Below are 16,310 nucleotides of genomic sequence, written 5' to 3'. Positions count from 1 at the left end.
AGTATGTTCTAATAAATATAGACATCTTTAAAATCATCCATCTTAACTATAATACCTTTACTGTACCTAGGTTTAATGAAAGTCAAATAAGATCCTGTTATATCTGTTGCAGATTTGTCAAAAAAAAAATAACAGTAATGTGCTGTGGTAAAATTTTAAGTAAATTAAATGCAAATGAGATGAGAGCTTTGGGTAAATATTTAAAATATATTTTTAAAATGTATGCTTAAAATAATCTCTAAATGTTTGATATCTTTAAATTCTAGAGTTGTGCTAAATTAAGTTAAATGACAAGATTTTATTAAATATCTATGCCATTTTCAGATAAAATGATTGAAATATGAATTACTTAACATTTAACTTCCTCTTACAGTGAAACTAAAGGTGTTTAGAAATATTAATAAATGGTTGGTGTCACACAGAAATAGTCTCTATTAGTAAGGGAATGATCTCAGTATCCTAGGAAAGTAATATAAATGCGTAAAGGAAGATGTAAGAATGGAATAATACTTTGTTAATGAAAAATAGTGACTTTCTCCTGAAGCTGGTTACCTCTGAATGGAAGACAAAATAAAGGACACACTAATATAAGTATAGAAAGCTGTGGAAGGCTTGTGGAAAAGGAACCCTGAGGAAAGTTTTGTACGTGGTCAGAATTGGCTAAGTTTAGAATCAAATTGGGCAACGTAAATGAATCTTAGAAGTTAGCTGGAACAAGATTAGATTTGGTTTTCTCTCTGTTAAGAGGAAAAAATTTTCTTAAAATATTAATCCACCTTCAGTAACAGATTGTAAAACTTCTTATACCACTTAGCTGATCTGTTCTGCCTTTACATTTGACATATTTTCTTGTTAATGAATTAGTACTACATTACAGTGATCTATATGTTTATCTGATCAAGTGTTCTGAAATCTTTCAAAAAGCTCCCCAAATATAAAATTCTAATTAATTAAATAAAAATTAATTTAATTAATTAAAATTCTTTTAATCTCCAGTTAAGTTTGGGATGCTACAGAAGGCCCCTGAAACATCCCAAAGAGAGATTTTTAACTATAAAGTTTCATTTGGCATTTTAAATAACATGGAATTGTCAAATGAATCATAAAACTTCTAAGGTTATATTGAATGAGAAATATTATTAATATAGGTATTGTAGAAATTATATGGACTCCCTAAAATTCTGGTTTATCTGAAATGTTACCAGTGATAATTATGGGTATAGTGAACAGGTTTCTTTATTGATTATAGTGTAACGGTGTTTAACCATGCTTTTAAATCTTTTGTCATTTATAGACAGTTAATTGTTTTCTTCTGATGGTTTTGCAAAATGCTTTCTCTTCAAGGAGATTTACTGATTTCTAATAAATTTCAAACTACAGCACTGAACTAAACTGGGTAAGAAATTTTAAAGTTCTAATGAAAACTCTCATTAAAAGAATTAGTTACATGGGACTGATTAACCAGCTGAATATGGTTATAATTTTTGATATTGTTTGAAATACTACTGCCTTTTAACCTGTTTCCCAGACATAAAGAATCTCTTCTCCTTAAGCTAGTTATGGTTCACAGCAATTTGATAAATTATAACTATGTATACAGACTTGGAACAGTTATCTTTTCTCTCTATCTGATCCCTCAAAAGACTAAAAATACTTAGGTCCCCAGTGGCTCTATCAGACAAATTAGGGAGATCATCTCCTAAGAGATATAGGAGTATAAAGGTATTTTAAGGATTTTAAAGAGAAAAGAATTTACCTAAATCTGTAAGGCAAAAATCCATGAAAAGCCTTGACGTGGCTTTCTTGGCCTTAGAAAACCTTATTAACATTCTACCCTGAGACTCCGTATTAAAACTTCCAACACAGTCAATTTAAAAAGCCTATATGATCAAATAATCAGATTTAATTTGTAAAGAAATTAATCTTGATTTGGCTATATTTGAGAAAACTGAGGGTAACTTTAGAGAGAAAAAAATTTTATTTTAGTCGATATTAAATTCTAGTTTTGTTAATTGAGGTCCATATTTACTAAGACACTTCCCAGATCATTCTTGCTGTTATGTCACACTGCTGTACAGTTTAATTGAATTATGAAAAGAATAATCTAGGTTTGATTCTGAAGCTCAGTAATCTATCCTTGGGTAAAATTCCAATGCCCCATGACCTGCAGCCAGGGGATTATGCATACTGCAACAGGCATGACTTAAAGAACTGTCTCCAACCTGAATGGAAAGACCCTTTTTCAGATACTCTTAACTAGACCATACACACCAAAGCTGAAGGAAACGGAGTCTCGGATTCATTTCCTATCTGAAACAGCCCCTGCAGTGCACTGGCCTATAGAGCGCTGCTCACCTTAAAACAATGCCCAAATGGAGAAAAAGCTTCCATACCAGGATGAGAAGAAGACGACATCTGAGCTAGACTGCTGACCCAAGACACTGGACCAGGACTGTATACCAATTACTTTGATAATTTCTCCAACCTTTGATTATGAACTACTCCAATTGTTAAGTTTATGATAAATTACCTATGTCTAGTACTTCTGTGTTACCTTGGTGGGTTTCCCTAATACAAGGCTCTAACTAGGTAGCCCTCAGAAACATTATTCTAAAAAGAAATTATAGTTCTGTTTAGGCCACTGTTGATCTTACAAGGTGGGAGATTTCAACTGGCCAATTAATACCTGCTCTGACCCTGACCATAAATATGAACTTTCTCATAGGATCAAACTCAGAAACACAAGCAAAATTTTAACCCAAAAATACAACTTCTCGACTATTAAATTCTTACTCGTGACTTTATTAACGTTACTAGCTGTATTACTTATATCCTGTCTATTTTATAAAATTGTTGTCTATTACATTTCCCAATGTGTATCTAGGCCCACAAGATTGATGATGGCTAAACATCTTGAAGAAACAGATAAAATTTATAACCCTGAATAAAATAAATATAATAGTGTGATTCTAGGTATGGGAATGAGCAAAGAAGGTTAAACACTTCCTGGATCATAATAGAGTAGTAAGACAGGTGATCCAGAGAACTTTTAGTATCAACAGGGCCTGATAAAAAAAACTAACACCTTGAATGGCAACTCAGAAGATTCTTCACCTGAACTAGGAATGAGCCATCCTAGCACCGTGGGACAAAATTGGTCATGAAATGTCTCTCAAAATATTGGTCGAATTTAGGACCAAGGGGGAACACTGTGAATGAAAATACTACAATGTGCATGAAAATACTGCAACCATGACAGTAAACAAAGAATGCTGAATCCGAGTCATCAGCGGCTGCTGCCAACCCCCAGCGAGTACATGCCTACAGCCCGGCCTCTCAGCCACTCACAGTGGTGCCCTCTGAGCAGACTCAGTGCAAGAAAGGACAGGATACTGGCCCTAGATAGCCAGGTGCTTGCCAAAGGAATGAATTCAATGACCCAAATGTTTGCTTCCCACCATACATAGAAAACCACTAAATACTTGAACTTGAGATATCTGGTTTTCTTTAGATAACAAGCAATATTTTATTGTTCCAATTACCTGATCTTTGTTGTAAAGATTCTATTTATCCTAGCTCCTCCCCTACCTCTTGGGAGCAGTCCCTCAGAGTGATCTGAGAGGCTGTCATCCCGGCTCGAGTTCTCCAGCCAAATAAACCAAATCCCTTAACATTTAGGCTGAACGTTTATTTCAATGAAGTCCCAGAATAGACACAACTCATCAATTCTGTAATGGAACACACTGAATCAGGAACCAAAAGCGTGTTTTAGTCCAGAAAATCTCCAGGTTCCTATTTCTTCCTGTCATTATACAATCCCTCCAGAACTCATTACTTTGCTGTCTGCTCCTCTGGCAACCAAACTCAGAGAAGAGTCAACTCAGCAGAGCACCATGTTGGGGAGAACCCCCCGCAGAAGCACTGCAGGCTGCCTTCCCTCCCGCACGCTCTGCTGACCCTTGGTGTCCTCCGTGGAGACCAGGCCAACACAGCTCTTCCCAACAGCTGCAAAGTCGCTCACGTTAAATAAATCATTTTATTTTATATGATATTTTACGTATATACCCATCTCTGAAAACAGCTTTGCCAGAAGCCCAAATCTTCAACATTAATCTGCAAAGGCAAATCAGGTCCCAAGGGAAAACAAGTCTTAAGACGACGCTAAGGCCTCCAAAGTCCTCTCCACGACCATGAACCAAACTGCCTGCAGGTCTGCAGCTGCAGGAGGCTACATGTCTGCATTTAAAGCAACCCCTTTCTGCCCTCGGGTGCTACAATGCCCTTTTATGCCCTCCCATCACAGGGCAAGAGCAGCCGCTGCAGAACCTTGCTGGGCAGCACTGACAGGACTGGACAAAGGGGATCAGAGCTAAACAAAGCATTCTGATGACACGAGCTTGTCACTGTGTCTCTTTACAGATGTAGATATATATAGAGAGAAGTGGGGTGATATTGCTCAAAGTCACACAGCTAATAAGTGGCAAAGTATATAACTCTGCTCCTCCCTCCTGTGTGACGCCCAACTGGGACAACCGCAGGATTCTCTTGTGGCTGCCTGAACAGTCTTTCCTATCACTCATGACACACAATAGTGTCTGAACTTAGCCTGAATTTGCAGCATCTTTTCCCTCCAGTTTCTCAGGAACAATGCTGTTCGGGCCTGTATGAATTCCGGCTTCCTGAAATCTCCGTGCTCAGGCTGGTCTTGCCTGTGCATCCGGCTCGCTGCTCAGAGGCTCTTCCTCCCCTGCAGGAGGACGTTTCTAATCTTCACAGGGACACAATCTCAGGGGAGCTCTCCTCTCGCCCTCAGCATGGCAGGTATCCCAGGCCTCATCCCTAGCAGCCCCGTTAGGACGGTGTCTGCCCAGCTCTGCTAGTCAGATCAGCAGCCTCAATGCCAGGGATTATACCCAGGTCACACTGCAAACCTACTGCCCGCCTCACAGCCCCCAGCCAGCAGGTCACCTGGAAGTCACAGCAAGTGCCCCACCCAATCCAGCAGTCTCTTCTTTTGCCAGCACCACTGATGAATGGTTTCCAACCTTCGGTCAGTTTCGCACAAAACAGCACCTTCAACTGTGAAACGGGCGGTTTTTCTTCTGCACCTCATCCTTACTGGAAACGTAAAGGGAAACCAAAAGGCCTTTTCTCAACACTTTTCTGATGAAACCCTCCCACCCACAATACTCATATGCTCAAGAGCTTTGGATCCACATGATTTTCTTTCTCTTAGGCTAAGTGGCTCAAAAAACTAAGGGATTCTTTCTCCTTTGAGGGTATTAGCACTCAGTTTCTCGGCTTTAATCTGTTTTTGTCTCTCTCTTCAGTGACCCTAGCAGTTGCCACCTCTTACTCCCCTCAGCAGCCTCCCTCCCAACATCTAGTCTAGGAAATCAGCTGTGATGAGGGGCCCGGGGGCAGTCACAGAAGATGCAACTAAGGCACAGAGAGGCTACATAATTTGCCCAAGAAATCACCTTGAGCCACCAACAGAGTGTGTCACGTCCCTCTGTTTAACTCTAATGCTAAGCAAGTTAACTTTTTGTAGATTATGTTTATAAACAGATGAGGTATGAAAATACATACAAGAACACACATCAACTCTAAGATGTTCATTAACTCCACTGTTTTGTTTCAATTTATTTTATTTCTATTAAAAAATTAAGAACCCCTGCAGTCAATATAGCAAAATGTTACTGGGTTTTAAATCCAGAATATACAGGGGTTGTGTCATTACTCATTCTTGTATGTATTTTCACAAGACAAAATGATTTGAAAGTCTCTCTCCCCGCCCCCTACTCACTACTGGCTCTCACCAGAGCTCCCAGACCACACATCTAACAGCCTTTCACTTTACCCACAGCTGAACTCATCAGTTTTCCCCCAGAACTCCCTCTGCTGCTTTCCCTCCTCAGAACACAGCAGGACCATTATTTAACTCATTAATCCACCCAGAAACCTGGGCCTTACTCCATCCTACCTTCACAGAAATCATTGATCCTTTCCTCTTTACCATCTAAACATGCCTTCAATCTGTTCGCTTTTACCCACTGACCGTCCCACCGCTCAAGTGGAAGCCAACAACACTGCCCACCTGGACTCATGAGTCTCCCAAGTGGCCCCACAGCCACTCTCCCCTACTTGAGACAAATGTGATTGTGTCTCTCCCACGCTTTTGGACTCATTTCAGACCCACTGTTCTTAGAAGAAACTTCAATTTCTTCACCTGGTGAAGGTCTTTGCCATGAAACTGTCAGCTCAGGAAGGGCAGGACACACCCTCGTCCCTCGGCTCCACCATCTGGCAGAGCATCAGCTTGGGAGGATTGAGTTCTTAGCAAACTACTTCACTTATCCATACAAATCCATGGTAGATTAGAAAGATTTTAGATGTTGAGCTCGACTATTAATTTGGGGATTTTGCACTGGCAACCTGCAAGTATATATTCTAATTATTGTGTCTTCTTAAAACCATACCCAGATTAAAGGAGTATTTGTGGAATGTCTTCGGAGTAAAAGGGACTGTACTTTTACAGATTTTATGTTTTAAAATATGAACAACCCGGACAGGGTCAAAATTAGTACCGCCTCACAAGTGACAGAAGACAGGTGAGACGCATATAGCAACAGGTCACAAAGATGGTAAGAGCAAAGTTGTTTCTCCAACCCCCGAAAAAATTCCTCCAAGAACTGAAAACTCAGAAATTTGAAAGTAAAATACTATCACATAAAGAAAGAAAATAAATAATCCTCTTCATCAGGGTTTCTAGATCTGACTGCAGAGTTATTAGCAGGCCATACTGAATCCTAGCACAGAAAAATCAGATGGACTAGTGGTGAGTAAGTTCCAGGAAAACGGCAGTAACTCCTCCACTTGAAAGAGGACACACACTCACTTGTTCAAGGTGATTGTAAACCACATTCTGCAGAAATTCAGAAGATTCAGGCACCGCTTCTAGATGGTGATGACACGGAAGGACGGCTTGGATGCATGCTTCTAACTGAGTCACCGGCATTCTTACACTGCAGGGGGAAATGGAGGCCCTCAGCCAAGAGCACAGTTGTTCCTGTCATGTATCCCAGGCCGTGCCTCGGGGACTCAGTGTACTGTAGCAGTCTGGCCCCAGGTGAGGACCCGCAGCGTGGCCCAAGCAAGCAGGAGGGGCACTGTGCTTGAGAAATCCCATCCCCCATGGGGGCAAGAGGGGCTGGTGGGGTTGTGTGAACCTATAAATGCTCATAGAAATACACCTGCATACATTGAAGTGATAAAATTAACTGTAGCAGGCTATTTAACAAAATTTCAATTGTCAGTGTTAATTTTACCATTCCATTCTGCTTGTCCCCTGCACTCTGAGACAGGCTTAGGCACTCTCACACATGCAGCTCTGATGCAATAGTTGTGAAGTTATTTTACTTTGCTGCAAGTGTCTTCGCTCCCAGTGTCACTGTGACTGTCGTCTCTTAACACAGTCAGATATCTTCCTGGATCTCTCCCTGAGTTCCTTGCTCCTGCTTCTCAGATCCTGAGATAAAGAACAGGTGAAGGCACATGACTGGAAAAGTCAATGTGGACTTGAGCAAAGTCCTCAGTGACCCCCTAGGTGAGTTCTGCCCACCCCTTACCTTCGATTCTCAAGGTTCTGCCCAGGGTGACATCCAGCCAGGAGAGAGTCCTGGGCCCTATTAAAAGCTGTGTGGCTTGGGTGCAGGGAAAGCTGCAGGAGCTGGTTCCGTAGCCGGTCCCATCCACACCTCTGCTCCTCTCTCTCCCGAGGCAGCGCTGCCAAGCCCCCAGGCTCCCTGAGCTTCTGTCTTTCTCTTCTACTCTACTTCAAGCCCTTTTCCTCTTCCTTTATTCCCTGATTATCCCTAGCTGGAGTGATTTTTCTATCATAGAATCTGAAAAAATTTCCTACAGCTGAAAAAGAGGTGCCAGAGTTCAACGCGCATATGGTGGTTCCTGAATAGAGCCCCTGGTTAGGGGGACCCTCACTAACACTCATGGGGCATCAGGCATGTTGCAGGGTCGACCACCACCAACAAGAGTTTGCTGTGACACCAAGGCACGCACAGCATCCCTGCTCACTAAATTGTAGTTGTAGTCCTTTATTAAGAAGCAAAAATAAAAAAATTGCTCATGTTTCTTACTAAAATTATTTATGAGGGAGAAAAAGAAATTGTAATAGAAAGAACAAATTTCACTCCATGTTAGATGTGTTCATTTGGCTTTAATCCTGTACCTTGTTTTCTAGGCTCAGACTTGCTATCTCTGCACCTTTTGTAAAAGAAAGTTGCCTTTAGCCTGAAATATCCAGGAGGGTCTATTCTCCGGGCTCTGATCTTTAAGGATATTTGCTCTTCTACACTTATGTATAGATGGCAAGTTGTAAAATAGTGAATAACCTTTCTTTTTTTTGGAGGTTTTACAGGGGCACCATAATTTGACCCAAATGGACAGCTGCAGGAACAAAGGATTTCAAGGACAAACAATTCATACAGCAAGAAGTTTGCAACAACCAGCCACATCCCCGCCACTTTTTAGTATAAAAGGAGACTGAATTCTGCCCTGGGGAAGAGAGTTCTACTGGATAACAATATGCCATTTTCTGGGTCTGCCAGCTTTACAAATAAAGTCTCTTTTCCTTACTCCAACATCTCATCTCCCGCTTAATTGGCCTGTCATGCAGGAAGCAGAACGAGTTTGGACTTGGTAACAAATTGACTGCCTTAGAGGTAGTATGTCTCCACTGTTTCCTCATTTCCAGTATTTCACAACCTATCAATTTTATATGCTTTTTAACAACATGAACAAAAAACCTATTACAAGGAATTGATTCCACAGAAATAAAATTATTTCTACTCCTTCAAAACTTTTTCCTTTTCTATTTTATTTTGTTTTGCTTATTGAAAAGAAAATAAATTCAAATCTTTTTATTTCACATATTTTTATAACTAGATATTGTAAATAGTACAAAGATATTTAAATTGCAATAAAAATTGTTCATATATTAGTATAAAGATATATACACAATCAATGCAGATTAGGAAAGGAGTAGATATTTACTAAAAATCCACTGCACATCCAGTCTTTTACAAGCATATCCTGGAATATAAGCTCTATTATCCAGGGTCCCCCACCCCCAATCTCACTGCGGAGTCCCTTAGTAATCAACTACCAAGGCACCAGCATAGAACCATGAGATCACTATTTTAGGTATAAATGAGAGTATTAGCTCATTCAATTCTGAAACAGAAACCTTAAAATAAATACTGAACTTACTTACAGATAAACAAATTTGGACACAAAAAAGTACAGTTTCTCCCCAAATTCACAAAGATAATAACTGGTAAAGGCAAGATTTGAACTCATCTGCCTTGAATATAAAGCTAAGTTGGAAATCCCCTTCAACTGTGGAGGACCAGCAGCACAGCCTGTCACCCTATCTTTGTTCAGATCTGGCTTTAGACAGCCTGAGACAGCACCCCTTCCTATGGAACTCGAGGGCAAACAATAACAATAAGGATTTTATATTCAGTAGTTTCTTAGGTCTCAATTATATAAAGTGTCAGCAGGTCAGCAGAAAACTCTGGGAAATATGAGTGGGTCCAGAGCTTTTTGCTGATAAGAAACTCAATCTATCAGGACAGAGTGACCTTCCCATGAGAGGCCTCATGGACATAAACTAAAGGCAACTGAGCAATGAAAACTAGCAAGAACATGGAACTCAAGCAAGAAGGATCCCTACCATCCCCTGCCCAGTTGCCTCTTCACCTTTGTGGACAAGACGGCAGAAGGTCCATGTTCTTGTCCAAGTTACATCATCATGGATTCTCACCCATATAATATTACGACTCTATGCTGTCTTAAGTCCTTTCCAACTAAAATATGATGACACCAATATCTCAGCGGAATGTCTATGTCTCCACTTTCTCTCTTCTAGTAGGAGACTATATCTATGGCCACAAAGCCGAAATTCAATTAAAAACACCATGCACGAAGCCTGGTGAAAGTCTGTGTAAGAGACATTGTTCTCAAGCTCAGTGAGTGAAAACTCAGAAAAAGTGGTCCTTATCCCTCTGCAAGTGGAAGGCAGCCTGATTGTGTGTGTAAATCAAATACAATGTATTGTGGGATGTGCACAGATTTTTTTTATGTTACTATCATTTCATGAGGATGAGCCAACCTTTAAAGTAATTTGAATCTACTATTCTGAGAGAGTCTCAGGATCTTTTGGTGGAGGATGGGAAAGGGGAAAGGAAAGGAGGAAAGAAGTAAATGAAGCAAAGCTGTAAGTATACTGCTAGGGAAAGGCAAGACATTAATTTTGTTCCTACTTGCATCACACACAAATTAGGGACTGGCTTTCCCACATGTCTTGTCAAGCACTGAGTTGCAGAAGAACAGGTGACAGCCCATTTCTCACTGAGCTTGTGACTGTACGTGGCATCTTATAGACACTAATTATTTAACCTGATCAAACAATCTAGCAGCAGGCTGTAATTCTCCTATTTTGAGAGATAAGAAAACAGGAAGTGAAAGAGGGTATATAGCTTGACAAAAGTCAGAGGACAAGTAAACTAAAGAGGATGAATTCAAACTCAGATCTGAATGCAGAGTCTGATCTTCCCACTCCGAGGGCTGGAAATTCCTTAACACACAGGGTCCCCAGCTCCTCTGCTTTGTTCCTGGCACCAAGCATTTCCCATGGCGATATTCTCCAGTTCTCAGACACAGCGCTCTGTGCAGCCAATAACCTCCATTCGACCTTGATCATCTACCTGTCACGCCCACCAGGCTTCACCAGGCAAGAAAGCTGGCTTTCAACTGCATACAAAGCCACCCCTGTTTTATCCTGGACTCTTCAGCGGCTTTTCCAGCATAAACACAGCCATGAAAGTGCTCACAGTTTGTACATGAGCCACACTACCTCTCTCCATCTCTGTCCCCACCTATACTACTTTGCAATGACCATTTTGAGAATCTTGGAAACAAATTTTTAAAAACAGAAAAGAAAGGATTGTGTATCGAGTACTTAATACTTACAATTTTAAATGAGAAGTTACAAAGTGAGTATTTACAAACCGAATCTGCCTTCCTAGGTGTCAGTTTTAACAGTTAAAATATACAATAGCAAAAAATTCTGACTTAAATAATTAACAAAAACATCAACAATAATCTGGAATAAACTCAAAAACAATGCCCATGTTGTACATGGAGGAAGTACACGACTGTACTGTGGGGTAAAGTAAGAGGTGTGAAAGTAGAGACATCAACATTTTGTATGGAGGAAAGCAGTTTTGTAAAAATGTACGTTCTCCTAAAGATAATTCAAAAGTACTAAAAAATCCCACGACAGCACTTCTTTTTTTTTTTAACTTGAAAAATTATATTAGAATTCTTCAGGAATAATAAAGTCATAATACTAACCAAGAAAATTTGGGATCGAAAAGAGAATCAAAAAATCGCACTGTCAGATATTAAATAAATGTTTACAATATGTAAGATATAGTGCTAGTGTAAGAAAGTAAGATTGATAAAAATAAACCATGAGCTCAAAAAGAGACTCTAGTGTACATAAGTATTCTTTACAGGTGGGATTTCAAGTTAAAAAGCAAAGTAGGAACTCAATAATTGTCTTGGGACAATCAGAGAATCCCCTGGAAAAAACAAATTCTATTCCAGTCATAATGACCGCAAGAAAAATTACAGAATGTGATGTGAATATTAGAAAGTACTAATAACAGCGAATATAATTCTTTGCTCATATTAATTCAACTTCTCTTCACTATAACAAGTACCATCATCATCTCCATCTTAGAGATTAAAAAAACCTACAGAAGAAATTTATACCATTATAAGAAAGTATTTCTAAGAATAATATCAGGAATAAAACCCAAAAAGAAGACATTTACAATCTTAAGATTATTTTGGGCCACAACAAAAATGAACCTACTGAACAAAATGAAAGGCAAAAAATGACAAGGAAAAGCTCTCTGATACATGTTGATGAAGACAAGGGGTTAATGTTCATAATATACATAGAGCTGTCACAAAGCAACAAGAAGCTGCCTCACTTAAATGTGTGCAAAGGACAAAAGAGATCATTCACTTTTTAAAAGTCAGATGGCTAATGAGTGAAAAATGCTCAATACCTCACTGGTCATCAAGTGCAAATTAAAACAATGAAAAAGTACTTTTGCTCATCATATTGGCACATATTTTTAAAAGATATTCTAGCTAGTGTCCATCTTTGAGAGAACAAACTGTGAGCGATCTTTTGGAGGATGACATGTCAATGGATATGTAAACTCTGAAAAACGTGTGTACACACAGGCTGAACTCCACATTTTGGAATCGTTTCATTTAGAAAAATTCAGTTCAAAAAGATGTACTTATCAGAGCATTTACACAGCACTGTTTACAATGGTGAGAAGAAAAGCTGAAGTGAAATCATATCCAGCGATAGAGAATTGGTTACATAAGTTATTCTACATCTTTTCATGTCCCACAGGAGAAGGAATTTCTAGATTCACTTGAAAGGAGCCTGTGATTTATGTAGTTGTCACATCCAAGGACTAAATTTCCAGAAAACTTAACGAAAATAATACTCATACAGGATCACAGGAATGTTTGTACAAGAAGGATGCCAGTCAAACACCCTTTCTGACAGTGGAAAATGGAGAAAACTTAAGTGTCCACCATCAAGACAATGATGCGGTAAATCACGGTGAGCTGTGGGCACTAAAGTTCCGGTGTTTCGGCGTGGTCCAAGGCCTTGTCCACAGTACGCTCCCACGAAAGGTGTCCTTACACAAGAGACCAAACCTGCATATCAGGAAAACCCTCTACTCTATCTGAAAGGACCGGGTGAGTCTGGAGGGAGAGGACGTCTGTCATATATACCTGAGTGAATAAACCGAGCTGCAGAAAACATATAGTATGGCCTTATTTTTCAATAAAGCATATATACACACACATAGACATAGATTTCTCATATACGTGTATGTATGTGTTTATTTATATGACATAGGCATAAAGGTCATGAAATATATACTCCACATTGTCAGCAGTTTTTACTCTCAGGAAAAAAGGGGAAGGGAAGAAGGGGACTTTCGGTATCACAACAGATCTCTTTTCAGAATTTCAGTTAAGTATACTTGGAATTTAAAAGTTTATTTAAGTCCAAAGTAAAATGGTCGAGGACTCCACAAGACAGAATGCTATACTAGTCATTAAAAATCATGCCAGGGGAGACAGAATATTGTAGAAAAATGTGTAATAAGCCGAATGGAAAATGGAGGTCTCCACACAGTATACAGGCACACATTGCTCGCTGGTTTTTATGACAGAGGTAATACACACTGATGAAAAGAACAGAAAATAGATGTTAAAGTGTTAATTATTATCTCTGAGTACTGGCACCAGGATAGATCCTTTTGACCCTTTTTTCAGACATTTATATTAAATACACACTATTTTTCATCTGAAAAATGCATTTTTAGATGTCTAGTACCACACATTGGAAAATTACACGAGTACTTACAGAAACAAATACCTAGGAGACACCGCAGCAGCGTCACAAAGTGTAGAAAGGGCGATCCTGAATAACACCACGCAGTTACATAAGGACCCACAAAGTGAGAGCACCTGCTGTAACAGGGCGTGGCCCCCTTCCATTTGTCAGTTGTGTCTTCAGGGCTGAGGCAGTTCTGAGCACGGCCAGTGTCAGTGCTGGTGTCTGGATGGATGCCACTGGTGGTGAGGGCACCTGCAAGCCGAGAGGAAGAACAGAAATCATCCTCTGCTTTTTCTGTCTTGTTTCTTTGTTACTTTTAAAGAGAGGCGGAAATAAGATAAACTGGATCTTTCCTACTGAAATTTCAGTAATGAAACCATTTTTAAAGTGATCACAACTTATATTCTGCCTATGACTGTCTTTTCAACAAAGCATCATATTTATAAAATGTTAATTAACTCAGTTAATTTACTCCCTGTTGAAACATTCTAGTAAAGAGCATGAACTGCAGTATGTAAAAGAACCACACCTGCAGTGACTAGCTCAGCTGTCTTGACGGCAGTGCAGTCAGCCCCCACCATCCCGTGGCCCTGAGCTCCTGATGCTGGGAAGAGAGCACGCTGCTTCCTCAGATGGAGAGAAACGGTAAAAGCATTTTCTGAAATCTACAGCACTGACAAAACATAACTGATAAATCCCAGGCTCCTTTGAGGCTGTCATTTTCCGTTTCTGGCCAACACCCGTCAATGAGCAGAACCACCCCATTCCCGAGTCATGGGACTCACGTGGGCAGCAGTTTTGGAGAAATTTCCAGGTATAGAATGTAAACCAACTATACATAAAACTCTGAAAAAGAAAAGATGCAATAATCTGATTTTGGAAGACACTAAAATATTCTCCTAAGCCTTAGTACTTGGAAAGGCTGGGCTTCTACTAAGCCACTTATTAATTTACAGCCAGTGAGCATCTCCCACAAACCCTGTTTCCCTGTGTCTGCTGGGAGCTTCAGGCACATTGATGTTGTCTATCTTATAAGTCACAAGGCAGAGGCGTGTGTCTCACGCTTGCAACTCTCACACAGGCTCAACTCCTAGCCTCACTGTATGAACTTGGCCCCATTTTCTCACCTGTTTATTTGGTATCTGTTCTTCTGTAAGCTGCCTGAAATGCTTATTGAAACAAGTCAGAAGAATGAGTGGGTAGAGAAATGGACAGATGGACAGGTGAGAGATGGGCAGAAAAACAGAGAGTCTCCAAGAGAAGGGGAGCAATCAAAATTACCTATGCAAAACCCTCTTCTAGTCAGGGAAGGAAACCACCACGGAGAAGTGTGAAGAGGCAGGTTGCTTAGGACTGTTTCCTGGATTCCATGAAATGTCACACCAAGAGATGAGAGGGTAGAACTATAAATAATAAAAGAAAAAATTCATGCATGTTTGAAAAATATATCTACATTATGTACTTTCTAAAGAATAGAGTCAAATCAGCAAGGCCCAATAACACAATCCTTGGGTATTTACAGAAGTGAGAATCCCATCTCCAATCTGCAAGGCATCCCTTTGGAGCACTGAGAGTCTACACGGTGCGGTCATAAATCCATCACCGCAAAAGCGATGCTATCCTGCACTTACGAGGAAAGAGCAGCTGTGCTCGGTCTGCCTACACGTGTCTTTTACACCCCTCAGCACCTCTACGGGGGAGGGACGCCTAGCGAGCCCCATCTCTGCAGGACAGAAAACAAGTCCAAGAGAGGCTAAGCCGACCTATCAATTCTCCATCTCACAGGACTTGTCACTCCAGACCAGGACTCGAACTCGGACCCACGTTTGTAACCACAGTACTACCGTATTTTATGTGCTTTTTGTGTGTATAATACATTTGTTTCTGGCATGAAAGGGTATTTAATAAATGATCGGTTGTCTTGTCTATCTCATTAGCTCACAATCTTTATATTTTTGAATTGTACTCTTCCCATGGAGAAAGGAACGGAAAGAGCGGGGATCAGAATGAGGTGGGGCTCCATTCTTTATCTGTTGCCTCATCTCATCGAAGTCCCCAAACAAGGAGATAGAGCAAATGTTCTCGTCATCATTTAAAGAGAGGGCTCCAGTGATGGTGACTTACTCAACTCCAAAACCAAGTCTGGGGGAAGGGCACATGCAGCAACGAGAGCAGTATCACCTGTAGGAAGGCAAAAAGAGCTCAGGGGATGGCTCAATGGGTCAGCCTGATTTAATTTCAATCGATAATACAATAACACACTCTAAAAAATCTAGCATGCAATGGATTTGCTCTTTCTTGACATCTAGCAAGTTTCCACATCTCACATGTAACATTATCACGAACTAGTGAAAGGAAGAGTCCACAGACAAGGAAAATCAATGCCACAGGCAGGCTGAAACACAGGCTGGAGGAAAGGAAGGGAAAGGGCATAGTAAAGAAGAGGGGAAATTCTGGGAAAAAGACATCATCACAAGGACTCTCAAGCATCATCCAGCAATCATATAATCATTCTTTCAAGGGAGAGTTACTTAGGTCCTATTTTGTGCAACATTGTACAGTGGGCGAAGCAAGAGCACAGCGTCCATGGTGGCAGCAAGTTGCGGAGCTCCAATACACTTCTGATCCCGGTACCTTGCACACTTGTCCTCAGTATAAAGGCAAAATATATAGTAAAATAATCCAATGTAAACTCTATGCAATGCTGAAAAAAATTAAAGAATACCTAAATACCTGGACAGACACACCACACACATTCCTGAATCAAATGACAGCATTCTTGGGATGG

General features: G+C 40.2%; 1 protein-coding gene across 1 annotated transcript in view; it reads right to left on the bottom strand.

Annotated features, from left to right (window-relative positions):
* The window catches only part of LOC140693127 (trafficking protein particle complex subunit 9-like), a 1,110,112-nt gene that overhangs the window by 125,915 nt on the left and 967,887 nt on the right, over positions 1-16,310 (bottom strand). Inside the window, exon 2 of the mRNA XM_072957193.1 lies at positions 14,804-14,925. Within this exon, the coding sequence (XP_072813294.1) occupies positions 14,804-14,925 (122 nt within the window). The remainder of the gene's footprint in view (positions 1-14,803; positions 14,926-16,310) is intronic.

This window comes from Vicugna pacos, unplaced genomic scaffold (genome assembly GCF_048564905.1).
Source record: "Vicugna pacos unplaced genomic scaffold, VicPac4 scaffold_19, whole genome shotgun sequence".
Taxonomy (NCBI): Eukaryota; Metazoa; Chordata; class Mammalia; order Artiodactyla; family Camelidae; genus Vicugna; species Vicugna pacos.
The sequence above is the reverse complement of the archived record's forward strand: the minus strand, read 5'-3'. Positions and strand labels throughout refer to the sequence as shown.